The 26,974-nt window shown below is 48.7% G+C and overlaps 1 protein-coding gene across 11 annotated transcripts in view; it reads right to left on the minus strand.

The window, feature by feature from the left end:
- Nucleotides 1-24,727, minus strand: part of ccnd3 (cyclin D3) — a 57,852-nt gene extending 33,125 nt beyond the window's left edge. For 4 of the 11 annotated variants that reach the window (XM_069942172.1, XM_069942170.1, XM_069942169.1 and 1 more), the window contains exons 1-4: nucleotides 24,330-24,725; nucleotides 23,390-23,605; nucleotides 11,839-11,998; nucleotides 8,220-8,362 (exon numbers count right to left, since the gene is read on the minus strand). In XM_069942172.1, coding sequence (XP_069798273.1) covers nucleotides 8,220-8,362; nucleotides 11,839-11,998; nucleotides 23,390-23,605; nucleotides 24,330-24,527 — 717 coding nt within the window. In that variant the 5' untranslated portion in view covers nucleotides 24,528-24,725. Of the gene's footprint in view, nucleotides 1-762; nucleotides 893-8,219; nucleotides 8,363-11,838; nucleotides 11,999-23,389; nucleotides 23,606-24,329 lie in introns of those variants that run through there. The other 7 variants (XM_069942173.1, XM_069942174.1, XM_069942177.1 and 4 more) reach the window with 6 other exon arrangements.
- Between the last annotated feature and the right edge of the window lie 2,247 nt (nucleotides 24,728-26,974).

A 26,974-nucleotide genomic window follows, 5' to 3' on the forward strand; every position in this document is an offset into this window, starting at 1 on the left:
GATAAAAGGGTGTCAAATTTCAGAGATGAGGACAAATTTCTTTAGCCAGAGGGTCGTGAGTCTGTGGGACTTATTGCCGCAGGTGTCTGTGGAAGGGAGGTCATTGGATGTATTTAAGGCAGAGATTGACACGTATTTGATTATTCAGGGCATCAAGGATTACGGGGAGAAGGCTGGGGAGTGGGGCCAAGTGGGAGGGTGGATCAGCTCATGAATAGAATGTAGGAGTAGTCTCGATGGGCCTATTTCTTCTCCTATATTTTGTGAAAACAACTTTTTTGTTTCTGAAATGTTGGCCTCACCAACACTAAAGATTTTAAAAAATATAACTTGGACCAATCACATTGACACAATGATGTTGATCAGTGGTTCTCAACCTTTTTTCCGCTCACACTCCACTTAAAGTAATCCCTATGCCACACATGTCAAACTCTGGCCCGCGGGCCAAATTTGGCCCGCGATATAATTATATTTGGCCTGCAAGATCATTTCAAAAATGTATTAGAGGTGGCCCGCCCTGCAGCGAGAGCCGATGCTGCTTTTTGGTAATGTCACCCCCACCATCCTCCCCCTTCATTGCACATCCTTCCCCATTGTAACACGAGAAATTGTAACGAGAAGTCTGTCGATGTCATCAGCCGGCAAGCCGGTTGGAAGGCTCCCCGCACAACCAGTCACTTCTCCCACCTGTCGAGCGGTGCGGCGGATGGGCGAGCGCCTGTGATTTCCTGTCGGCGCGACGGGCATGGCAGGCTGCGCACGGCCCCCGGGCAGCGCGAGCCCCGCGCGACTGGCACTGGACGGCCCTTCCACAGCGCGAGCGCACTTCTCCCGGTCGCCACGGCCTTCAGCGCTTGCACCCGCGCGGACCCCAGGGACGGCTGGTTCGGCCCTGCACGTGAAGAGAGAGATGGTGGCTGTCCGCAAAGGCTGATCGGCAGCGCGCTGGGCCTGAGTGGGTGGGTAAGCAGGGGTGGGCAGAGGGTGTAGGTGAGGAGTAATGGGCAGGGGAAGTTATGGTGGTGCGAGGGGCAGTTAGAAGGAGGGATGAGTAGAAGGAGGGGTGGATAGGGAAGAGGTAAAAGGGGAGGGGCAGGGTGAGTAGGGGAGGGGTGATTAGAGGGTGAGAGACGGGTAGAGGGAGGATCAGGTTGAGGGGAGAGGCAGTAGAGGGGCGTGTATAGGATGGGGTGGGTAGAGGCAGAGCGAGTGGAGTGAGGGGTGAGTAGAGGTTGGGTAAAGGACTGGTCAGGTAGAGGGATGGTGGGTCGAGGGTGAATAGAGGCCTAGAGCCTGAGGAGTGAGCAGGAAATGCTGAGTCCTGATGCAGGCCAAAATGGACACAGCCTGTGAATGCTGACTACATCTCCACAGGGACCAAATAGGTTTCCCTCACGTCAAGCAAAGGGTGAACTTGAGCTACCTACTCCTGACCTGTAACATTATCCTCCTAAAGTTATATCCTAAAGTTTCACATTACATATGTTGAAAGAAGAGAAAACATGCAGATGTTGTTGAAAATTTTCAATAAATATTTAGTTCGGCCCTCGACTTAGTCCAAGTTTTTAATTTTGGCCCTCCGTGAATTTGAATTTGACACCCCTGCCCTATGCCATCAGTGCTCTGCCATTAGTAAGGGATTGCTTCAGGTGATATGTGAGTGAGAAGAAAAGCTTTGAAAACCACTGTTTTAATCGTCCCTCATTGACTCGTTATGTGCACGGTTTCAGAACTCCAAAGGAAATGGGCCGATGACAATTTTTCTCAAGCAAAATATTTCAGTAACAATTGGGTTTGGAGCAGTGATTCTCAACCTAACCTTCCCTTCCCACTCACATCTCACCTTAAGCAAATCCTTACCAATCACAGAGCACCGATGGCCTAGGGATTACAAAATATTTCAGTAACAATTGGGTCTAGATAGGCACACCAAACACCTCAACGTTCTTAAAATACAATAGTTCAGCATGTCCTCCCATTCCCATAACCTCTAAATGGGCACCATCGAAAGACCACTTGCATCATAGTGCGGGACGGGAATTGCTCTACTCGAGATCAGATGCGGTGGAAGGCGGCGAATGCAGCTCAGGACATCACGCAAACCTCCCTCCACCTGCGTCTCAAGCAGCCCAGGAAGGGCCCACCCGGACACACTCCCTCCTCCCGTCAGGGAGAAGGCTCAAGAGTGCCAAAGCGCGCACCAACGAGCTGCTTCCCCGCAGCCATCAGGTTCCTGAATGAACCCCACAACAGTGCTCTCACACTGCCCTTGCCTGGGGCTAATTGATCCTCTGGTTCCATTGCAAATATATTCTGCAATTATACTCCTGGTTCTACTTCACGTGGCTGTTTGAATGTTGGAGTTAACCTCAGAAGAACACCTCCCTCTATGAAGTATAATCTAATAAATAAGCTTAAATAGAACTAAAATTCCTTTGGGACTAACCGAGGAACAATGTTCTCACCAATATTCTTCTCTCAACCTGGAGGACCTGCTCACCATCACGGATGGTCCCTTCAGATTGCACCTCCCTCCCCTCGCTTCTCAGACCTGAAACACCGACTGCTGATGGACTCCCTCCACAGATGCTGCCCGGCCTTCTGAACGCTTCCAGCTCTTTCCGCCTTTCGCCTCGGACCTCCAGCACCTGCCGCTCTTTCAGCTGTCATCCACTGCGCTCCCATTCGGCGATGGGCCACGCTGGCCGTCAGGCACCTTGTTACGTCTGGACAAGGACACTACGCAAACGCAGGCCCCCACCAGTGCACAAGAGCAGTACCTGCCCATCCCCTCACCACCCAATGCCCCCACATGAGGGTGATGTTCAGCTGATTCACACAACGAGAAGTACAGCCTTTTCTCATCGGGAGAATTAAGTGGCCAACCTTGTGGGTTTTAAATGTAAATTTTAATTATAGCACAGTAGAAGTGGATTCTGACCATTTAAACCCGTGCTGCCCAACTGCACCCAAATTAACCTACAACATCTGTACATTTCGAACGGCAGGAGGAAACTGGAGCACCCGGGGAAAACCCACACACCTGTGCTGTAATAGCGTAGTGTGCTAACCGTGCTGCCCCGCTTTCTCCTGTACTTTACCACGAGGACACTTCACGATTTGCTGCACATCTCAATTTCCTGCAACTGCAAGGACACATTCCCAGAAAAGATGACTAAATTAACCACATCTCCCCAGGGGCAGCACACAGCCCCACTTCTGAACTACTGCATCTCAGAGCAATCTGCATAAGTCTAGGAAAGAGTGGGTGGCCAATGTGTCACCAAACAATCTTAATCTTTAGAGTTTACTCAGATAATTTATATGCAATTCAACTATCAATCTGTTCCAACAGGCCAAGGATCTGGAGGGGTTGAGACTGGATAGGCTGGGGTCTCTTCCCCTCTCGAGGCAGGAGACAGAGGGTTGACCTTGTACAGATAGGCAAAATCACCAAGGGGCATGGATAAAGTAAATGGTCATGTCTTCTTCCCAGGGGAGGGGAGGTGGGGAGAGGAGGAGTCTACAGACGCTGGAATCTAAAGCCAAGCACAATCTGCTGGAGTAACTCAGGTGGTCGATCAGCATCAGTGGGAGAAAAAGAATGGTCACCGTTTCAGGTCAAAACATTTATTCAGTCCCTGAGTTAGGTAAAGGATTCTTTCCTGAGAACGGTTATTAAAAGTATTGAGTACAGAAGTAGGGATGTTATGGTGCTGTTGTACAAGACATTGGTGAGGCCAAATTTGGAGCATTTTGTGTAGTTTTAGTCACCTAACTACAGGAAAGATATCAATAAGATAGAAAGAATGCAGAGAAGATTGACTAGGATGTTGCCTGGACTTCAGGAACAAAGTTACAGGGAAAGGTTAAACAGGTTAGGACTTTATTCCCTGGAGCGTCAGAGAATGAGGGGACATTTCATAGATTTATACAAAATTATAAATGCAAGCAGGCTTTTTCCACTGAGGTTGGATGAGTCAAGAACTTGAGGACACAGGTTAATAGCGCAAGGTGATATATTTAAGGGGAACATTTGGGAAACTTTTCCATTCAGAGAGTGTGGAACGAGCTGCCAGCTGAAGTGGTGAATGCGGTTCGATTTGGGCACAAGACATTTGGACAGGTTCATGGATGGGAGGGGTATGGAGGGATATGGTCCAGGTGTAGGTCAATGGAACTAGACAGAAATATTAGCTTGGCATAGACTAGATGGGCCAATGCACCTGTTTCTGTACTGTAGTGTTCTATGATGTCAATTTCTATGTAAGGTGGAAATGTGGCTTTCAAGAGCTACCCACATCTTTTGCCTTGATGTACACAAGAAGCACTTAATAGCCTGAATACACCCGAGACTGTCTGATCTCAGAAGCTAAGCAGGCTCAGGGAGAATTTTATTGTTGGATTTCTGTCAGTCCTGTGGTTTGTCACTGGGGAGCCCAGTGCACGGAAGGTCAAACCTGGAATCGTTCATTTTGCAATCCTCTCTCTAGCTGACTTGCCAGGGACTCACTGGTGACCCTTAACCAACCAGCTCCAAGGCAGTGGGACAAGTTCCACAACATAACCTTGAGAAGCAAATCGTGGATCACACTGGACTTGGTGGGGAGGTGTGTTGCTCAGGGAGGGATCTCCTCTGAGAAGACTGAAGCAGGCAAGGCTACTGGCCACCATCATGTCAACATTCTACAGGAGCTCTATCAAGAGCATCCTGGCCAGCTGCATCACAGTGTGGTACAGTTACTGCAGAGAAATGGATCAGTGGTTGATCCACAGGACCAGAAGAGTGGCAGAGAGGATCACTGGAGTCTCCCTCCCCCCACCCATTGACATGATCAACCAGGATCGTTAGATGAAGAGGGCGCGCAAAATCAGAGGACCCCTTCCACCCCACACAGCATCTTTCAGCTGCTCCCGTCGGGGAAGATAAGGGAGGATCAGTGCCAGCCCCACCAGGCTGAGGAACAGCTCCTTCCCACAGACAGTGAGAATGCTGAACTTCCAAAGGAACTGCTCACACTGACCATCCAAGTCTCTCGTATGTACAAAACAATATTTATTTGTATATATGAACACTTGTCCTGTATACATATTATTTATGTGTGTTACGTCTAGGTGTGTGTCTGCATGTTTTGTACCGAGGACTGGAGAACGCCGTTTTGTCAGGTTGTACTTGTACAATCAGATGACAATAAACTTGGAAAACTCATGGGTTGACAAATGGCTCTTGGGATGGGAGCTCTAACCTCAATCCAGCACATCCGTACGATAGGGATGTGTCTATCAAAAGTCTGGGAAAAGTGAAAATAAAGAAAGTTGCCAGGATAATTACAGGCTGTAGCACCACCATAGCACCCTCCACAAGATCTTACCTCATGGGTGAGACAGCTTCAAACAGAGGACTATCTATTCTTACCAGGAGTTCTAAATAAATGGTTCGAGGTTTAAACGAGACAGGAGAGGAAGTCGTAAATTGAAATAGAACCCCGACAACGTCATTACTAAGAATTCTCACCTCGAGCGCCAGTGGAAAGAGTTGTTATAGCACACTCATCCAGCTGACTCGTTATACAATCGAGTCATTTCACCAGTGCTTTTTTCAAAAAAAAAATTCACAACTGGTACAGTGCTAGGAAAGGAAAAAAAGGGTGAACACTTGACGCAGAACGAATTCGCACCCTTGAAATCCGCGTCCAGAACTCGTGTTGAATAGCCTCGTTTTTTAAAAAAAATCTGCACCTTTAGTGTGCAAGGGGGTGGGGGAATGGCAAAAAAAAAAGCCTGATCTTTTCCACCAGATATCACTAAGAACGCAACCTTCCATCTGTTCCCTTTTCAAGTTGGCTGCCCCGCAAGCCTCAGCGCGAATACCTAAGCTGCCGGTTTTGTCCACGTCGCTGGAGTTGCTGTAACTTTAGAAGCGTCCAGATTCCATTCACCGACCACCGCCCTATTGTGCTCCATTTGCTTCAGTTTTCCCTTCCACAATACACAGGCACATCCCTCAAAGAGGAGCCTTTTCTTCGCCCTAATCTTCAACAGCTGTCCAGGAGGAGAGCAGTTGGGAAAAAAACCCAAAAGAGAACAACTTTCGGGGCGTTTAAAAAAAAAACTAGGTGACACCACAGCTAGGTTAGCTTGGCAGAGTGCAAGATGAAAGAGCAGGAACAATAGTCCCGCAGTAAACTTATCTCTGTCTTTCTCCTCCGGAATGAATAGGAGAACAAGGGCCTTTGGGGGTTATTGCATTATAGATGGTTCCAATTACCACCTTCAAAAGGACAAGGAAACTAGACTCTCAAAGGGCTTGCAATGACACTTTCCAATTCCACATTCCCATCCCAACATCCACTCGTGTGTGCTTTTTATTTAATTTTTTTTTAAAAAGTAAAAGCTAAAGGAATAAAGACGTGAAAATCTGGGGCCTCAAGATGGCAGTGCCTGAGTTCAGCGGCAGCCTCAGGGAGGGGTTGTTTGGAGGCAGAGCAGCAGACTGGCGCGAGGCACCAGAAAGAGGGATAACACCCCCCCCACCCCCCCCCCCACACGTGGAGAAGGAGAATCAGAGGAGACAACCCCACGGGATGTCGGCGGAGCAACGAGGGGCTCTGTTGTTGAAGGACAGGCGCAGGCTGAGCTGTTGGCGACCAGAAGTCAGATGGCTCGCACCAGGCTGAGGGCTGGGGAGACTAAGGGGACCAGGTATCAGAACCTGGATTCAAGACGGTGCTGAGGGCAAGAAAGGCCCCCGAAGAACCTCAGGGACTGAAGGAGGTTTGGATCTGGAGCTCGGGTTCCCGATGGATTGGACTGGAGTCTGTGCGTCTGCAGGAGCGCTGGAGGTGAATCCACGGATACACAGTGACTCAGGGTGGGAGAGGGACTCTCTTTTGCTTCTTTTTCTCTGTATACAAGGGATCGGGCAATGCTAATGGTGAATCTTTGTCTGCCTTATGGCAGACTAAAGGCAATTTTGTGTAATATTACATGACAATATATCTGATCTAAACTGCCTTCGCAGGCGGATGGAGTCTTCTAGCAGGGAACAGGCCTTCAGCCAAGTCCTTCCTATCCCTATATCTGTGAAATGTCTTGAGAAGATGGACATTACAGGACAGTATAGCACTTTCAGTTCTTGATGTTGAGCCGGCTAAAAAATATATTGAACCCTTCCTAGCTCGTAACCCTCTATTTTTCTTTCATCCATGCGCCAGTCTAAGGGTCTCCTCAATTTGTAACCAACGTTGTCCTGAGCCCTTACTCAAGGTAGAAGCAAAAAGCAGACAGGCATCTTAATAAAGAATGAGGAAAGAAATTGGGGTGGGGGGGGGGGGGGGGGAGGAGTCGAGACCAGCAGTGTTAATTGGACACGATAAGAGGAAAGGTGAGAACTGATTTTGGAGACAGAGGGAAAGTGTCTGTGGGCCTTTTCACAGTGGCCTCCACTTGGAGACTGGCTAAAAGCCAAATGAAGAGGTTTTTCTGACCTTTTAATGCAGGCCCACAAAAGCCTCCTCTGATGTCTCCTTTCAGCCTGGAGGTGGCTGGGGCGTTGATGTGGCGTTCAGGAGGTGTGGCTACTGGCGCCATACACACGCGGCGAGCAATGGCCGACTTCATTACCCACAATTCCCCGCGCAGCTGAAACTACTCTGCGTTTCCCGGAATGGTCCCAGCCGCGTTGGCCCATTGCTCTACCGCGTCTTGAGCTGCTGGTGCCGATGAGCAGCCCCGAAGGCCAAAGCGGCCCAGTGAGGTGCCAGAGCTTAGCCCAGCCGCCCCCTTGCCCTTATGGCCCTCGTTGGCTGTCCCTGCCCTGAGGAGGGGGGTGTGGTCATAGAGGGAGAGGGGCGAGTGGGAAGGTGAGATGGGTCGCGGGTTGACAGTTTCATCGCGACGACATCAGCCCGCCCCCTACAGCTGCAGTACACTCACACAGGGTAGCGGAACGCAGCGCTCCACCGCTGACCCTTCCCCTGAGAGGGATTGCAGTCGGCGCCTTGAAACCGGCCAGGGCGCATTCATGGAAGCAAGTCTCCTGATGCAAGAGTGGAGAATCTCCACCTTTACATTGGGGGTTTTTGACTACATGAAAGCTGTGCGTGTGTCCGTGAGAGAGCGCGAGTCCAAGGTCCCTATGGCATTGCCTTGTTGACGCGCACACCGCAGTCACTGTGTAAGAGGGGCCTTTCCGAGGTAACCCTTGGCTCCAAACTCACCAGCTCTGTACAGGTAATCTTGGCTAGCAGCTCTGTCAAGGACTCATCCGTAAGATCGTTGCACCTGATGCCAAGGCCATGAATGGCAGCAGCAATGCTCCCAGTTGCAATCATTGATGGTGGATACATGGCAAAGTTAAAATCTGAAACAGGAGCACATAAAGGGGTCACAGCCCGACCGCCAATAACTAATCATATCAGACCTCATTGCTGCACATGTCGTACAGTGAGGAAGTTCACTTCACAAACAGTCCAGAGTGTGAATCCATACATGATACAGCAGTTATAAACACACTTTGATGCCAACCATTAGAGACTGCTGTTCTACGCACGTACTTTAGAAAATTCGCAGAGTAATGCTGGCCAGAAACAGGCCCTTCAGCCTATCAAGTCGACCATCTAACACCTTATTCTACCCACGTTCCCATCAACCCCCTCCCCCCCGCCTACAAAGGCACTCACCCACACACTGGAGACGAGCCCTGGCAGTCAAGTAACCTCCCAACCCCTACATCTTTGGGAACCCACGGAGTCACAGGGAGAACGTGAAAACTCCACCCAGACTGTGCCAGAGATCAGAATCAAACCTGGGTCACCTGAACTGTGGGAACATTTTGTTTCACAAAAAAAAGGACCTGAATCTTTTCAGTTTTAACTGTCAAAAGGCAAAACAAAAGCATTATCTGCACAAACCCATCTGCTCTTCAGAAAGTAAGATCCACTAGATTTCACATTTAAGTTTAGACATGCAGTACAGTAACAGGCCGACGAGTACATGCCACCCAATTAACTTACAATCCCTACCCCCCGGATGTTTTGAAGGGTGGGAGGAAACCGGAGCCCTCTGGGGAAAACTCATGCAGACATGTGGATAATGCGCAAATTCCTTCGAAACCAGGTTGATGGCGCTGTAACTGCGTTGTACTCACCACTACGCTACGATGCCCTAACTGGACTTGGGAAAATTAATTTGTTATTTCCTTCCACAGATAAAACTCCTGTTTGACTGATGTTGGTTTCAGGCAAAGCCTATGAATAACTGACCCATCCTGTTTACCCATGGTCTGCGCTGCTACGTTGGGCGACAAGGACCGATGAAGAAAATGCTACCGTTAACACGACTTGGTGCCGTTATCTTACATTTAAGGGGTCAAAGGTCGCTGCACCTCCTCGCCAAACTTTCTAATAAAAATTATCAATTTCATCCAAAGAGAAACATCCTAGTTCTTTTTCCCCTCCCCCCCCATTGAAGTGATCAACCAGGATCATGGTCTGAAGAGGGCGTGCTCAAAACCATTGAGGGCCCCTTCCACCCAGCACACAGCATCTTTCAGCTGGGGAAGAGACACCAGGCTGAGGAACAGCTTCTTCCCACGGGCAGTGAAAATGCTGAATGACCAAACGAACTGCTCACACTCACCCTCTGAATTTGTATAAAACAATATTTATTTGTATGAATACTTGTCCTGCATATGTAATGTATGTCCCTATGTGTGTTCTGTCTGGTTGTGTGTCTGCGTGTTTTGCACTGAGGACCAGAGAGTGCTGTTTCATCGGGTTGTACTCGTACAATCTGATGACAATAAACTTGACTTGATTTTCATTGAATCAAAAATGGTTGATTTATTTTTTATTGCTTATGTTTAATTCAAATGTTGATAAGTATAAATAAATGATCTGTTTAAAAAAAAGGGGCCTGCATGTGAAAATATGACACTAATTATTTTGGTTGTTTTAGCAAGAATTCATGGAACTTAGTGCTCTTGGCCTAAACAAGATACCAGGTTCAATGAGACAGGGAAAATAACACATCCAAAAGGTCTCTTCCTTCATGGGGACAGTAACCTAGGACCCTTCAGCCCCACATCCACGATGGCCACGTCATTGACGGGAACTCGCCCGTGTTTGGCCCGAACCCCTGGAAACATTTTCCACCTTTAAATTTAAAATTTGTAAATTCATCCACACAGCACGGAGACAAGCCATTTTGGCCCACGAGTCTCTGCCGCCCAATTTACACCCCATTAACCTAGAACCCTGGTACTTGGTTTCCTTTTGAACGTTTTTTGAACGGTGGGAAGAAACCAGAGCCCCTGGAGAAAACACAAGCTTCTACCACTTCTTCTGGCAGCTTGTGAAACCCCTCGATTCTGGCATCTATGGGGATTGGTAGATGCCGGATGTGAATTTTCCGGTTGCTTGAGGCTGGGTTGGTGAACTGTGCTGATTTTAAACTTCCATATTTTTTACCTATTTATTTTCTGCATTTATTTTTGCTGGTTGCTTGAATTCCAGAGAACATGGGTTTTTACTGTACCCACCACTCTCTGTGTAAAAGTTCTGAGGGTCACTTTTAAACATTTCCCCTCTCCAACTTAAATCTATATTCTGGGGAACCTACCCTAGGGGGAGGAAGAACTTGACCTATGGCTCTCAAGATTTTATATACCTCTCTAAAGATGCCCTCTCAGCATTCCAGCATTGCCAAATACTCCAAGCGTGGTTCCACCACCACCTTCCACAGCAGTGTCACAATAACCCTGCTCCTGCACTCAATTCCTCGAACGAGCAAGGAAAGCGTGCCTTGCCCTAACGCCACTTTCAGGGAGGTGCAACAGATCTGCTGCTATTATGTGATTTCCCCCCCCCCCCCCCTATTAAACTAGTGCTCCACCACCGAGAACATCTACAGGGAATGCTGCCGTCAAGGACCCCCACGACCCAGCACACACTCTGTTCTCGCTGCTGCCATCAGGAAAGAGGTGTAGATGCCACAAGACTCGCACCCACCAGGTTCAGGAACAGCTGCTCCCCCTTCACCGTCAGACTCCTCAACGACAAACTCAATCAGGGGCTCATTTAAGGCCTCTGACTTTACTCATTGTTACTGAATTCTGAATCGCACAGTCAGTTTGCACTTGGTTTTGTTTTCAGTTCTCTCTTTTGTCTACCTATCTTTTCTTGAGTACAGTTTTTTTTTTGCAAAGTGGAAATTCTGCCTGGCCCGCAGGAAAAAAAATCAACATTCAAGATTTAATCGTTGTCATAGTATTACATGAAATTTCTTTTGCCTGCTGCAAAGCAAACAGATTTGCCAACAAGAATTGCCCAAGCACCTCTTACATTGCTTAGCCAGAGAAAGAACCAAAAGAGAGCAAACCCCCCTCCCCCTTAGCTCCGACTCCAGCCGCTTCCCAGAGTCCAGTCCAGACCACTGACGGCCCAAGCTGCATCTCCAAACCTCCGACGCAGTCAGGGACCCTTCGGCGCCCTCACCGCATTCCGGCTCTGGTACCCCTCCGGCCAGTTCGAGACAGTCCCCAGCGGCCCCCCCCCCGCCTCTGCAGGTTACTCGCCTCGAGTCGCCAGCAGCCCAGCTCCAAAGCCCCCTCACTGGTCCACCTCCGCTTCTCTCAGGGTGGTATGTGACGTCATTTATGAACTTTGAACTTTACACGACTGTTCAATGGGGTCTCCTACCTCCCTGTGTAGTTCCAGCAAGACCGATTCCAGTGGTATTTGGGTACTGTACTTGTGTGACAATAAACACTCATCATCAAAACAATTGGTCTCTTCATCTCATTCACATCGCTAATGTCCTCTTTCTCTCCAACCCTACCTGTGGCACACATAGCGATGAAAGTTTGACTGTGTTTCTTAATAAGTTCCAGGTTGTCGGCTGCAAAGAGAAGCTTGCCCAGAATGTGTTCGATGAAATCATTTGGTGTTGTCACTGACAGATCCCACTTCAGCTTTCCAAGGACGACAATCTCCCAATCCTGAGGGAGAGAAGAAGACGTTACCGGATGTCGCAAGAAATAGGAGCAGGGTTAGACCATTATGTGATTTCCCCCCCCCCCCCTATTAAACTATTAACAGGCCAGAGGACGTGGGTTAAGGGTGAAAGGGGAAAGGTTTAGAGGGAACATGACCTTCTTCATGCAGAGAGGGGTGGGAGTGTGGATGGGCTGCCAGCTGAAGAGGTGAATGTGGGCTCAACTTTAACATTTAAGATCAATTTGGACAGGTACATGGATGGAGGGGTGTGGACTGGGTGCAGGTCAGAGGGACGAGGCAGAATAATAGTTCTACATAGACCAGAAGGGCCGAATGTTCTAGGCTGCAACGTTCAGGGTTCCATTCGGTCTCTCGAGCCTACTTTGCCGATCAATGCGATCATGGCTGATCCGATGAGAGGTTCATCTCCACCTCACCCATATCCCTTAATTCCCCCACTATGTAAAAATCTTGTCTTAAATATATTTACTGAGGCCAATGGGCAGAGAACTCCACAGAGTCCCCACCCTCTGGGAAAAGCAGATTCTCCTCATCTTCTAAATTTACTACCCTGGATCTTGAGGCAATGTCCCCTGGTTCTGGTCTCACCTATCAGTGGAAACAACCATCTCATCTATTCCTTTCATATGTATCTTAAGATCTCCATGCATTCTTCTGAATTCCAGCAAGTACAGTCCCAGATGATTCAATTTCTCCTCATAGGCCAACCCCCTTATCTCTGGAATCAACCCGGCGAACCTCTTCTATACTGTCGCCAAGGTCAGTACATATTTCCTCAAGTAAGGAGACCAGAACTGCACGCAGTCCTCCAGATCACTCTCAACGTCACAATGCCTCCATTCCATGAAGCACACTGGCAGGTCATGTCACACTTCCTCATGCCTGCTCTGCTGTAACTGACACACAAGCGGCAGCAATGCAGTGAACTGATCTGCTGCCTCTAAGCTCCAGACACCCAGGTGCTGTCCATGTGGAGTGTGCATGCTTGCTACATGGACACATTTTCGCACTGAACTGTGGGACACATGCAAAGCAATGCAAACTGGATTTTTTCCCATCATCAAGGACATAAACCTTTTCCAACCTGAGCTTCGACCTGGAGCACGGACACACCCTACCTGCGCTCAGGCCACCCCAACACCTCTCACCGGTAGATGGAGGACATACTCCCTGCCCCGCCCCGCTCATGGGTCAGCGAACCCTCTCCAGCACGCCTGTGGGCTGGGGACCTCCTCTCCTGACGGTGGGTTGGGGTCCCGCAGGTGGGTCATGGACCTCTTCCTGCCCCATGCCATTAGAACATAGAACAGTGCGGCACAGTTCAGGCCCTTCAGCTCTCGATGTTGTGCCAAACCATATTCCTTAAAAATATAAACCCTCCCTATCCCATAACCCTCTATTTTTCTTCCATTCATGTGCCTGTCTAAGAATCTCTTAAATACTCCAATGTTCCAACCTCCAATAACTCTCTGCGTAAAAAAAACTTACCCCTGATGACTCCCTTAAACTTCCCTTCCTACACTTTGTACTTGTGTTTTCTGGTGTTTGCTATTCCTGCCCTGGGAAAAAAAGCATCCACCCTATCGATGCCTCTAAGAACCTTGTAGACCTCTATGGTTTCCTCTCATCCTCCTGCGCTCCAAAGAGAAAGTCACAGCTCTGCTAACCTTGCCTCATAAGACTTACTTTCCAATCCAAGAAACATCCTGGTCAATCTCCTCTGCACCTCTCCACAGCTTCCACATCCTTCCACTAATGAGGTGACCAGAACTGAACTCAATACTCCTAGTATGGTCTCACCAGAGATTTGTACATGTCCTCTTGTTTCCTGAACTCAATCCTCCTATTAATGAATCCCAGCATCACGTAGGCCTTCTTAACTATCCTATCAACCTGCACAGCATCCTTGAGGGATGTATGGATTTGGACCCCAAGGTTCTTGTTCCTCCAAACTGTTAAGTAATCAAACATTAACCCTGTACTCAGCCTTTGGTTTGACCTTCCAAAATGCATCACCTCACATTTATCCAGATTGAACGCCATCGGCCATTTTTCTGCCCAACTCTGCATCCTGTCCATATCCTCTTGTCACCTTCCACAATCTTCATCTACAGCTCCTCCAACCTTTGTGATATCCACAAACTTTCTGACCCATCCTTCCGCCTCTTCATTGGGGCCATTTATAAAGACCACAAAGAGCGGGGGGTCCTAGAACTGATCCCTGCAGCTCTTCCGCTGGTCACTGACCTCTAGCCAGTTGTCAATGAGTCATTAAAAAAGACCTTGGGATGAAAAGTGCGTGATATCAAATGAGACACTCAGTCACGTACATGTTGATATGCATTGAAGGTACTACTGAGTCAATACCAGTGGTTTCACCAGACACTCGACTTCCATGATGATCATTTTCAACCGATTATTCTGTATTTGCAGTTTGTTTGCATTTTTCCTTCTTGTTTACATTTCTTTTTGTATACACATCTTTTCTTGAGTGCAGTGTTCTTTTTGCACGACTGATAAGTAGAAATTCTGCGGGGGCCGCAGGGAAAAAAATCTCAGGGTTGTATGTGATGTCATGTATGTGCTCCGACAATAAACCTGAACTTTGAACTTGAAGAACATTTTCTACTGAGAGGGGGGATATTGCAACGGATCCCAAGATGGGCAAACTGCTTGACCATTCGTGTGTGCTGTGTTTGCATCTTGGCCACATAAGGGCAGGAGGCTAAAGAACTCCTCAAACCTGTCCCGCCCCACCCCCAAAGCACGAAATCACTGCCAAACTAAGATGGAAGAAGACACCTAATATCTCCAACCAGATGGCATTAATGTCAATTTCTCTAGATTCTGCGAGTCCACTCTCCGTTCTCCCTCCCTGGTCTTTCTCTTTTCAGCCAGGTCTCCACCCCCTTCGCCCTCTATTCACAGACCCACCCCCCCCCCACCCCCCGGTTTGCTGCTCCCTCCATTATTACCTCCTGCCTGTGGGGCCGTGATCCGTCCCCCTCTACCATTTAGTTTGGACGCCTGCCAACATTTTGCTTCGACCTTGAAGGGGTCGAGCCTGAAAGGCTGGTTATGTAACTACTTCTGCCACACAGTTTACTCTGACCTGCTGAGCTTCTCCAGCATTGTTTTAACTTGTGATTGGTTCCTCAGCCCCAAAGATATCCAATTATCAGTTGTCCTGAGAGACAGAAACTCCAACCTCTCGCTGTTTGCCCAAGAGGCCACCATCTGCAGTCCTTGTGCTTCTCTACCTCTGACCCACTGCTGCTTCCAGAAATAGAATCGGAACGATTGCATCCCCCTCCCTCCACTTGCACAGACAGCAGCGACTAGATTGCCCGTCCCAGTGGTGTGGACTACCCACACTCACCCTGCCTGACCAACCTGCCATCCTCCACTCTGACTGCAGTCATTTCACACAAGGTTTGCGCACCCTCTCGCATACTTTATTGCTTATTGAAATGATCATACACTTGCAAACAGAAGAAAAGTAAAATCCTTCAAATTCTCAAATGTTGAAGCAGTCAACATTTCTACTTGGGGTGCTGCTTCAAGAAGGCAGCCATCATCAAGGACCCCCATCACAACCTCTTCTCACCACGCCCTTCAGTCAGAAGCTTGAAGTCCAGCACCTCCAGGTTTAAGATCAGTTTCTTTCCAACAACTATCGGGCTCTTGAACCTCCCCCAGTAAACAAATCAGGACTGCTATATCACCACTATACACTGGCCTGCACTATTGTACCAGTTCGGCAGGGGTAGTCAAACAGTGGCTCGCGAGTCACATGCAGTTTTGTTGAAAAAATATGGAAAAGAATTGCCATCGGCAGAGACCACACTGGTTAGGAGTATCACCTTGAATTAACTAATCGGTTATTGCCAGGGCACCATTTGACTTCAATGAGCCAGTCATCAATCTGTGACTGAACTGGTCCTGTGAACACACAGCAGCATTTCAGATCTGCTGTTGATCTAACATTAGTCGCAATTCACCGAGGCTTGATACAGCCAAACGCAGCTGTGAGGAAGAACAGTCTGTCACCGGGGCACTGAGACCAAAGGGAATCCCCTCAAACAACTGGGGGGGGGGGGGGGGAAATGGAGAGTAACGACCTGGTGCCAATGGGGTAAATAGAAATGAATGTAACAATGTACAGTGATGGAAATGTGCAGATACATCTGGACAAGGTGAGGGGAGAAAAGATTAGGGGAGTCGTCAGGGGCAAATCATTTTACAGAGAATTGTGGGTGCCCGAAATGCCTTGCCAGGGGTTGATGGTGGAGGCTGGAACATCAGGGGTACATTTCAGAGAGAGGCATGTGGATGGAAGAAAAATAGAGGAAGTGGAGGAGGATATAGATCAGCACAAGATCGAGAGTGGGTCAGTATTGTTCTGCAGCAACGTTCTATGAAACCAAGGGTGGGAAGAGACTTTGAACAGTTTTCCTTTTGCAAATAATTTATTGTGAATACAATCTATTTTTGGTTAAAAAAAATTCAGTTGCAATTCATGAATTTCTAGTACTTTCATAATGTACAAAGCCAGGTCTTTATTTATAATTCATATCCCTCAGTAAATGAGGCATCTCTGCCCGTCCACCGTCATTTCCCCAGATACAGTAAAAATAACCCAAGTATCCAGCAACTTTGGGGATTGGTAGATGCCAGAGAAGTGAATTTTCCAGTTGCTTGAGATTGCGTGACTGGCAAACTAATGGCGAAGAGGCGCACCAATTTTAAACTTCCGTATATTTTACCGACCCTAAATATGCGTGTATAATGCGAAAAGTTTTGTACCAAATTTCGAGCTCAAAGTAGGGGGGGGGTCGCATTATACACGCATATTTACGGCAGCGTGAATTGGGTGGGCGAGGGGGGGGGAGAGAGACTGCAGCACGAATCAGGCAGGCAAGGGGGGAGAGAGACGGCAGCGCGAATTGGGCAGGCAACGGGGGTTGTATTATACACGAGGGTAAAACTTTTCTCCCTTTTTTCCCTCAAAAATGATGGTGGGGGGTTGCATTATTGTCGAAACGCATTATACACGCATATTTACGCTATTCATTTTCTGCAAATTTTTTGCTGGTTGCTTGAATTCTGAATAACAGGTTTTTTTTAAAAAAAACTAACTTGTAATCATTTTTGTCTATAACATTTTATTTAAACACAAGCTAATTTCTCTTAAATGAGCTCCCAGGAACCTAACTGTTGTTCTGGTGATTGTACAAAGGGACGAGGGATACATTTTGGCAGAGACAGTGGGAAACCGGGCTCCTCAACGACCTGGGGCATGGAAACCTGTATGACCCCACAGAAGCACGACCTGATCCAACAACAAGCTGCTCACAAAGGATCCCCTCCACCCCCAAAACATTCCCTCGGCCACATGAGCTGGAGAGACAAGCGACTATTCTACCCGGGGATGGGCCTGAACTTGCACTCTTCAAATCCCAGACAAACCTGAGCCAGTCTCAGAGTATTTTAAAATATTTTTATCAAGAATATTCAGCTCTTTAATGCGGTTAGAGGCAGAATTCCTGTAAATCTGAATGAGCTGCAAGGGGAGGTTGGGCAAACTTGTTTTCTCTGGGCTGAGATTCAAGATTCCTTTATTGCCATGTAATAGCACAGAACATGTAATATTACACAAAATTGCCTTCTGCCAGCCACCCTTTAAAGGAAGGAAGAGAAACAAAAGAAAGTCCCTTCAGAGTCACTGAGTGTCCATGCCTTCAACTCCACTGGGAAGACCAGTGGTTCTCAACCTTTTTCTTTCCACTCAACAGACCACCTTGAGTAATCCCTATGCCATAGGTGCTCTGTGATCAGTAAGGGATTGCTTAAAGTGGTCAGTGAGTGGAAAGAAATAGTTTGAAAACCAGTTTTAATCGTCCCTCATTGACTCGTTATGTGCACAGTTTCCGAACTCCAAATGAAATAGGCCAATGAGAATTTTTCTCAAGCCAAATATTTCAGTAATAATTGGGTCTAGAGCAGTGATTCTCAACCTTCCCTTCCCACCCACATCCCACCTTAACCAATCCCTTACTCATCACAGAGCACCGATGGCGTAGGAATTACTTAAAGTGGGATGTGAGTGGAAAGAAAAAGGTTGAGAACCACGGAGGTTAACAGAATCTCCCCACTAAAGGAAAAAAAAATCAGATGGTGCAGGACATGCTTTCAAGGGGAGAGGAGTTTAAAGGAAATGCGTGGAACAGGCTCTCCCCCACCCCAATCGAGAATGGTGGAAGCAGATACAATAGTGTTGAAGAAGCTGTTATTGAGACACACAATTATCCAGGGGACAGAGATTAGGGACCATGTGCGGGAAGAAGGGATTTAGTTTAATGTGGCATTATGTTTGGAGCAGACGCCGTTGGTCGATGGGGCGGCCCCTGGGTTGTGCAGTAATACAAAGCTCTCCAACTCCCTCCCCCCACCCCACCAGCTAATTCTCCGTTCATCCCATACTCATTCTCCTGGGCCACCTCCCCAGTTAAAGAACATCTACTGTAGCTCATGACAGCAGGAGTAAAACACGAAAGTCTGCAGACACCGTAGTTGAAGTAAAAAAAAACACAAAAGTGTGGCCTTCTCTACATCGGGTGCAGACTGGGAGAGCGCCTCACCGAGTACCTTCGCTCTGTCCGCATTAGTGACAGGGATCTCCCAGAGGCCAAGCACCCCGCTCCCTTGCTCACACACCTGCCCACGGCCTCGTGTACTATCCAACCAAGACCACCCGTAAATTGGAGGAATGCCAGATTTTCCATCTGGGAACTTTCCAACTGGTCAGTGTTAGCAGTGACGTTTCTGCTAGCCATCTTTCCATTCTCCCTCCTTTCCTCCCTCCCTTATCCACCTATTACCTGTCGCATGTGGGACCTAATACCTTTCCCCTTACCCCTCCACCATTTTGTTCAAGCTCCTCTCAACCTTTTTCCACACCTTGAAGGGCTCAAACCCAAAACGTTGGTGATGCCTCTTTATCTTTAAATAGCAAAGTACACTGTTTGACCTGCTGAGTTTCTCCAGCCTGGTGTTTTTACCCATGACGACAGGACTAACTGCTGACAATTCAGCCCATGGCTGGGAGCAGTGGGGGGGGGGAACTCCCTTCCAACCGCTCCACTGATCCAAGTTCGATCCCCAGTTCTGCAGGGCGCTGACTCCGTGGAGCCTGCACGTTCTCCCTGTGGCTTTCACCCCCCCCCCACCCGGCTGGTTGGTTATCTGGACACTGACCCTGGTTTGTAGGTGAGCAGTAGAATCTGCAAAGGACTGCGGGAAGAATAAGGGTTGCGCTGTTACAGCGCCGGTGAGGCAGGTTCGAATCCCGCACTGTCTGTAATGAGTTTATACGTTGTTCCCGTGTCTGATTGGGCTTTCCCTACGGTATCTAATTTCCTCCCATGAGACTTGCAGGCTAATTCGGTGTATTTGGGCAGCACAAGCTTGTGGGCTGAAGAGCCTGTTACCATTGCTGTATATCTAAAAAAACTGGGATTGATGTGGGGTGTATTAGTGGGTATGTGATGGTTGACGTTGACTCAGGACTTGAACTTGTTCTGCCTTGCACGGCATCCTGACCCGGTAACGTTCCCCATTGTTGACTTCTGTAAGGGTCTGTGGTGGGCTCGCAGTGGACTAATAATGAACGGTAAAGGGTCATTTTACTCAATTGCTCCAACCTGCTGTGGAGACTCCAAATCCTTCCTCACCTGCCTCACTGAAGCTTCCTGCTTTTGGTGGAAGGGAGTCTCACACCTACTTTGACGAAGGCTCCTGCTGTATTAACCGTGTCTGCCCCAGGATTGACCGACAGCTGCCCACAAATAGAATCCACTTTGACCTTGCCATAATATTGAAGGTTTCTCACTTTTCCAAAAGATTGCTTCTTCACTCAGACAGCCACGCGCTTCTGCGAGTAAACACCGGCTGACCACTGCCTTCCAAGATGCTGCCTGATCCGATGAGTTCCTCCGGCATTTTGTGTTGCTCATGACATCTGACTTACTTTGGGGGAGGGGAAAAGAAAAATCAGAACACAGACCAGTGTTTGTTGAGGGGGTCAGCAGTGGAGAGGGTAAAGAACTTCAAATTCCTGGGTGTCAACATCTCTGAAGATTTGTCAATGAAGAAGGCTCACCAGCAGCTATACTTCGTGAGGAGTTTCGGCTCCAAAAACTCTTGCAAATTTCTACAGGTGTACCTTGGAGAACATGGGACTTATTGCATTACTGTCTGGTGTGGAGGTGCCAATGCACAGGACAGGAAACAACCACAGAGCGTTGTGAACTTGGCCAGCACCATCACAGGCATCAGGCTTCACTCCATTAAGGACATCTACAAGAGGCGGTGTCTTAAGAAAGCAGCCTCTATCCTCAAGGACCTCAACCCCCCAGGCCATGCCCTCTTCAAACTGCTACCATCAGAAAGGAGGTGCAGGAGCCTGAAGACGTGCACCAAGCAAAACAAACACAGTTACTTCCTCTTCGCCATCAGATTTCTGAACGTACAATGAATCAGATTCGACACACTACCTCACTCTCTTCTCTTTGCACTAATTAATTTTTAAGTGCAATTTATAGCAACATCTGCACTGTTAAATGTTCATGACAAATTCTGATTAATGTGGATTCGCAGAGGGCAAATTCCCACTGGAACAGAGGGGTGGGCGGGGATGGACCCTTGTCCCCAATTCAGGAAGCTCCTTCTACATCAGTCACAGAGGAAAGTGCTCCCCCTCCCCCCAAAATGGAAGATCACCATTGGTGAGTTAAGACCAGTGTGCTCTTGCATACCTGGTTGACTGCTGGTGGATGCCAAGATATCTGGGCACCTGGAAGTATCTCAGCACCTCCACACCCAAGTCTGTCACTCCAATGCAATGGACCCAACCTACTCCACCAACACCCAAAACCCTCGGCTGCAGTGAGCAGAGGCCTACACCGTGCTTTGTTCCTTCTTCATCGACATGGAGCCCCCAGGACAAATCTTCAGAGATGTTGACACCCAGGAATTTGAAGTTCTTTACCCTCTCCACATTGGAATGTGTACCTGATCGAGCCACGACCGACTGCCAAGTTTTACCACAAGCTGACCAGTGGGAAGATCGGAGACTTTGCAGTTGTTCCTGTACCCAGCAAAGAGAGGTTACGTCAATCCTTTCCATCAAGACTCTAAATTCCGGACCCGTGAAAGCAAACACCAACTGGCCAATTTACCAGAAATGCAGAATCCTACAATTTTTTTGTTTTTATTCACAGACAACAGACCCAGAGCATTTCCCTAAAATGCCAATTGAGAAAATGGGACCCAAAATTCAGAATTTCAACCAGATTTGGCAAAGGTTCGGAACTGATCCTAATCCAGACACTCACCACTACATAGCCCCCCTACACCCACTGTCAAGAAAAGCAGCTGCACCTGAACCTCCCGCCCCCGCCCATGTTACCTTACAAGGACAAGCCCATTCTGAGTCAGTACTACAGAGCTCATCCCTGGAGGCGGAGACTCAACATAAAGGGGTCAAGCGCATAACCAAATGAAGAGGAAGTTCTTCTTCCAAAATGTTGTAAATCTGTGGCCTTCTGTGCTGTGGAAGCAGTGAAATTAAACATATTTATTGCTGAGGTGGTTTAAAAAGAGTTTTTTTTTTTAAAAGGGGAGTTCTGGGTCATAAGGTTTGGCAGAAATGAATTCAAATCACCTATGACCTTACTAAACAAAGCACCTGGTATCCAGAATTCAAACAACCAGCAAAAAAAAAGTACATTAGACTTATCTGGTGAACAGAAATCAGCAGATCATGAAGGAGGACTAAGTTTTAGTTTGGAACTATGAGTAAATCTCAAGCAACCGGAAAATACACTTATCCAGCATCTACCAAAGGAGCTGGATACCAGGGGTTTTACTGTAATAGGCCCCCTCCCATTTCTGCTCTATTTCAGTACAGAAGTAGGCCCTTCTGGTCTGCGCCATATTTTTATTCTGCCTAATCCCTATCTCTCCCATCCACATACCTGTCCAAATTTTTCTTAGATGTTAAAATTGAGCCCACATACTCCACTCCTACTGATTCCCCCCATCTCAATTCCTAGCTTCACAAGTTGGTGTTACAAACCAACTTTTCAAAATGTTTTGAAACTGTTCCAAAGTCAGCTGACCAAAAGTGTCTTGCAGTGTGTCAGAAACTTAAATGTGGTAATGTGCAGCTAAATAGCCAAGAGTGGGTAGAAATTCAAGAGGAGAATTAAGTAACGGGCTGAAGCGACTACCTTCTCCCATGACAGGGGTTGGATGGGGACACTTCATTTACGCTGACCCACTTACCTCAGTCATGTACTGGGTACAACTTTTTCCATCTGGACACTCTCCAGCCAGATGGCATTAACTTCAACTTTTCCGGTTTCTGCTCAACTGCTCTCCTTTTCCCCTCCCTTCACCCAGCCATCCCTCCTCCCACTGATCGCTGCTGTGCCCTCCCTCCCTTCTCCACCTATCACCTCCTGCCTTTGCGACCACACTTCTCCCCCCCCCCCACCCTTTTAATTTGGACGCCTGCCAACATTTTTACCCCATCTCGAGGAAGGGTTCAAGTCCGAAAGGTCGGTTCTGTACCTTTCAGCCTTTGCTACGTAAAGGACACCGTTGGACCTGCTGAGTTCCTCCAGCGTTTTGTGGCTTTACAAGGACATCGATGGGGAGACTCGGCCCCAACTTTCACAAATGCAACCCTCAAAAAAGACCTTTTTTGTTCAAAAAAGGCGCAATATTCTCCCCAAAACCAGGGGTTTTAACAAATTGCCCGCAGCCCACCCGAAATGAGTGCCGCAAATGTTCAAAATGGGCAGACCAGATTCTGCCAATCCGAACACTAAAATAGGCAGGTCGAGATTAACCTCAAGACCAACGCTTACCACATCTGAAACGGATACGTCGAGTGTCGCTCTGTGCCCTGAAATAGGGTGTTTTTGGTCAAAGAAAAAGGCAAAATGAGCTCAGTGCAACCGTGAGGTCTGGTCGTGAAGCGTAGATGAGGAACATCTTCAAGATTAAGGAAAGAGAGGCAAGAGTGATGGGTTAATTGGGAAGTTTGAAGCGGGGGGGCAACACTGCAGGCTTGCACACTCGCACTAGATGGCACCCGATGCTCAGTCACGACTGTGCACGGTTCAGATGGGTAAGCGCAGTGTCGACTCCAGTCTACACTGGGGTGGGGGTGGTGGGGGGTCCCTTCCTTCTGCCATCCCGGGACCGGCGCACCTGGTCCACCACCAGATTCACGCTGCATGCAGAACGCCAAAGGCATTGCCTTGTCCCCCCCCCCCCCCCTGAATTCCGTCCCTTTCATTTACCAGGAGGTCGGCGGGAGTGATGGAATTGTCGGTGTAAATGCAGAGCTTCTCAGCTGTCAGTGGGCTCGTCTCTTTCAGTTTGGACGCCAGGAACATGCAAACTGCCCCGAGCAGCTGGAGGTGGCATTTTCTAGTAGGAACCGAAGACAAAAATCTATCCAGATAATTCACTGCCAGCAGAAAGACTTCCTCTTCGCATTTCTGCTCCTCGCACACCTAGAACAAGCAGAAAGAAACGACGGGGGTGGGGAGGATTTCTTTAAGAAAGTGAGACCACCACCACGCGGAGTTTAAACCACTGCAAAGGGCCACCAACATCACTCCGGGTGGGGGTGGAAGTGGGGGGTGGGGGGGGGATCCCCCCCTCAGTATTTGGGGGGTTTTGGGCACCGTTGTAAGCATTCCCCCCCCCCCCCCCAGACTTTGCCGGGGCAAAGTTACCTTTTGTTCGAAAAGTTTGGAAAAAGTTCGCCAAAATGCCCCCCCCCCCCTGATGGTGCCGGTTTCCAGGTGGAAACCGAGGTCAGGACCGGGGCTTTGGCGAGCACTTTCGGGTGGTCCGAGCGAGGGGATCGGGGACTCGCCCCTCAACGTCGCAAACTTTTCCTCTTCATCCCGGCGAGGCGGCGGCGGCGGGGAGGGAGGGAGGAGGGGGGTTAAGTCAACATGGCGACAATGTTGTTTATCAGCCGTTCTTATACAGTTGGGAGCAAAAGAAAATCTGCACCGTTTCGCCCTCGACTCCAAGGATCGGCCCCACTTGCAAGCGCTCGCCCAACACGCGTGCGGCCGCAGCGTTAACGCGGAGCCCTGTCCCCCTGTGCACCCTTTAAAACGGGGGGAGGGGGGGGGGCAGCCAGTGCCATGACACCCATTGCAACCTTTGCAGCGCTCCTGAGAGGAGGAGAGGGCAGTGGGGGCAGAAGAACGTTTTCTTTACCTCTAGCATCCAAAATGAGACCATTTTTCTCATATTGGGCTCGATTTCTTTCTGGACGCATTTGAAATAAGAGATCCTGGGGATGTATCTGTCCTCGGTGAGCAGGAGGTTCTGCAGGACCCGGTGGTCGGAGAGGAGGGTATGGTCAGGGTAGGCTCGCTGCACTTTGGGGGCACTTTCCATGCAGACCAGCTCCATGTCTGTGTGAGAGTGTGTGTGTGTTGGACACACTCTGGGGGCTCCCTCTGTGCGCCGAGCACGCCTCCTCTCTCTCCCCCCCCCCCTTCCTTTGCCTGATTGACAGGTCTGACACAGGAGCCCGGGACCGGGAGGGGCGGGGTCGGTGCGCGCTGCCGTCACCCGGCCCGGCCAATCCCCCTCCGCAGCCGGCGGGCCTGTAGCAAATTGTGACACGGAGCCGCCAGCCAATCCGGGCGCGCCTGACGTCACCGCCGAGGCAGCCCGCGCTCCCCGGGCGGGGGCTTGAGCACGTGCCGCAGCCGGGGTGGCAGCGCTGCGAAGTGTTAATTCCTGGACCTTGGTTGTGGAGCGCCGGACAGAGCGACCCTCTGCAAGCCAGGAACCCCCCCCCACCCACCAACCCCACCCCCCACCCCCCCCTTGCTGGCAAATCCACGATTGACTTAACAATTGCCCCAAATGCATGTTTCACAGACACATTTTCAAACACCAGTTTGCCCATGAAAACAAACTTTGGCAAAGTCTTAATTACATGTGTAAATAGAACAAATATATCCTCGAACTGTCGGCTTTCGTTCAATGCAAGTGTATGCACTTGAAAGAAGAGTTCAATTCAACCGCCCCCTCCCAATTCAACCTCCCCCTCCCAATTCAACCTCCCCCTCCCAATTCAACCTCCCCCTCCCAATTCAACCCCCCCCTCCCAATTCAACCTCCCCCTCCCAATTCAACCTCCCCCTCCCAATTCAACCTCCCCCTCCCAATTCAACCTCCCCCTCCCAATTCAACCTCCCCCTCCCAATTCAACCTCCCCCTCCCAATTCAACCTCCCCCTCCCAATTCAACCTCCCCCTCCCAATTCAACCTCCCCCCTCCCAATTCAACCTCCCCCTCCCAATTCAACCTCCCCCTCCCAATTCAACCTCCCCCTCCCAATTCAACCTCCCCTTCCCAATTCAACCTCCCCTTCCCAATTCAACCTCTCCCTCCCAATTCAACCTCCCCTTCCCAATTCAGCCTCCCCTTCCCAATTCAACCTCCCCCTCTCAATTCAGCCTCCCCCTCCCAATTCAACCTCCCCTTCCCAATTCAACCTCCCCCTCCCAATTCAACCTCCCCCTCCCAATTCAGACTCCCCCTCCCAATTCAACCTCCCCTTCCCAATTCAACCTCCCCCTCCCAATTCAACCTCCCCCTCCCAATTCAACCTCCCCATCCCAATTCAACCTCTCCCTCCCAATTCAACCTCCCCCTCCCATTTGATTCAGATGCCAGCTCACATTTTTCCACACCTTGATGAAGGGCTCAAACCCAAGACGTTGGTTATATGTATTTTTATCTTTGCTACATAAGTACACGGTGCCTGCCTACATTTTGCTCAGACCTCGATGAAGGGCTCAAGCCCGAAACATCGGTTATGTATTGCCCGGATTGCACTGCCCGTCTCTCCTCCTCTCCCACCCGACTCCCACTGCCAGTGTCTCGCCTGCCCGAATTGCACTGCCGGTCTCTCCCCCTCACCTGCCTGACTCACGCTGCGGGTCTCTCCCCCCCCCCCCCCCCCGCCCAACTCACGCTGACGGTCTCTCGCCTGCCCGAATTGCTCTGCCGGTCTCTCCCCCTCACCCGCCTGACTGCCGGTCTCTTGCCTACCTGACTCATGTTGCCGGTCTCTCCCCTCGCCCACTCGACTCGCATCTTTAATAGCCTGATATTTGTAGCATTGTATTTTAGTCATAAAAATATAATTATAACAAGAGTAATTTTGTGAGGTGGAAATCTGATTAAAATATCCCTAATTTTTTGGTTGACCTTTTTTTACATAATTTGTGTTTTTGTGGCGACTGAAACATACAAATTCACAGTTAAAAATTGCATGATTGAATAAATATTATTCCATTTAATATGCATTTCTTAACATTTATATAAAAGTTTTGTAACAAATTGTGGATGTAACAATGAAAATGTCTGTGTGAATTTTGTTCATGTCCTGCGGCTCTCAAGCATCTGAGCTTTATTGTTTGTGGCTCTTACATTAAGCAAATTTGGCCACCCCTGCTATAAAGGTCACTGTTTGACCTGCTGAGTTTCTCCAGCATTGTGTTATTACGTCAACCACGATGCCTGTGGACTTTGGTGCTTTATTACCACCAACAAGAAAGAGTTGAATAATAAGTCTTTTTGCATTAAACGTTCGTGTACAATTACTGAAATGATGATTATGAAGACTGGCTAATTATCTCATGCATTTTCTCACATGTGAGGTTCAAGTAAAGCGATGTGGAACAATTATAGAGTTAATAAAGTAAAAACTATTGCAAAGTTTTGATGTGTGGAAGGTGGATCAAAATGCGGCTGATTCTCCACAGTTAAATGTTAACATGTGGGATGTTAAATAATATTCTACTTGGAAAATACAGTTCATAAATCATTAAGTAATATAA

Source organism: Narcine bancroftii, chromosome 5 (genome assembly GCF_036971445.1).
Source record: "Narcine bancroftii isolate sNarBan1 chromosome 5, sNarBan1.hap1, whole genome shotgun sequence".
Taxonomy (NCBI): Eukaryota; Metazoa; Chordata; class Chondrichthyes; order Torpediniformes; family Narcinidae; genus Narcine; species Narcine bancroftii.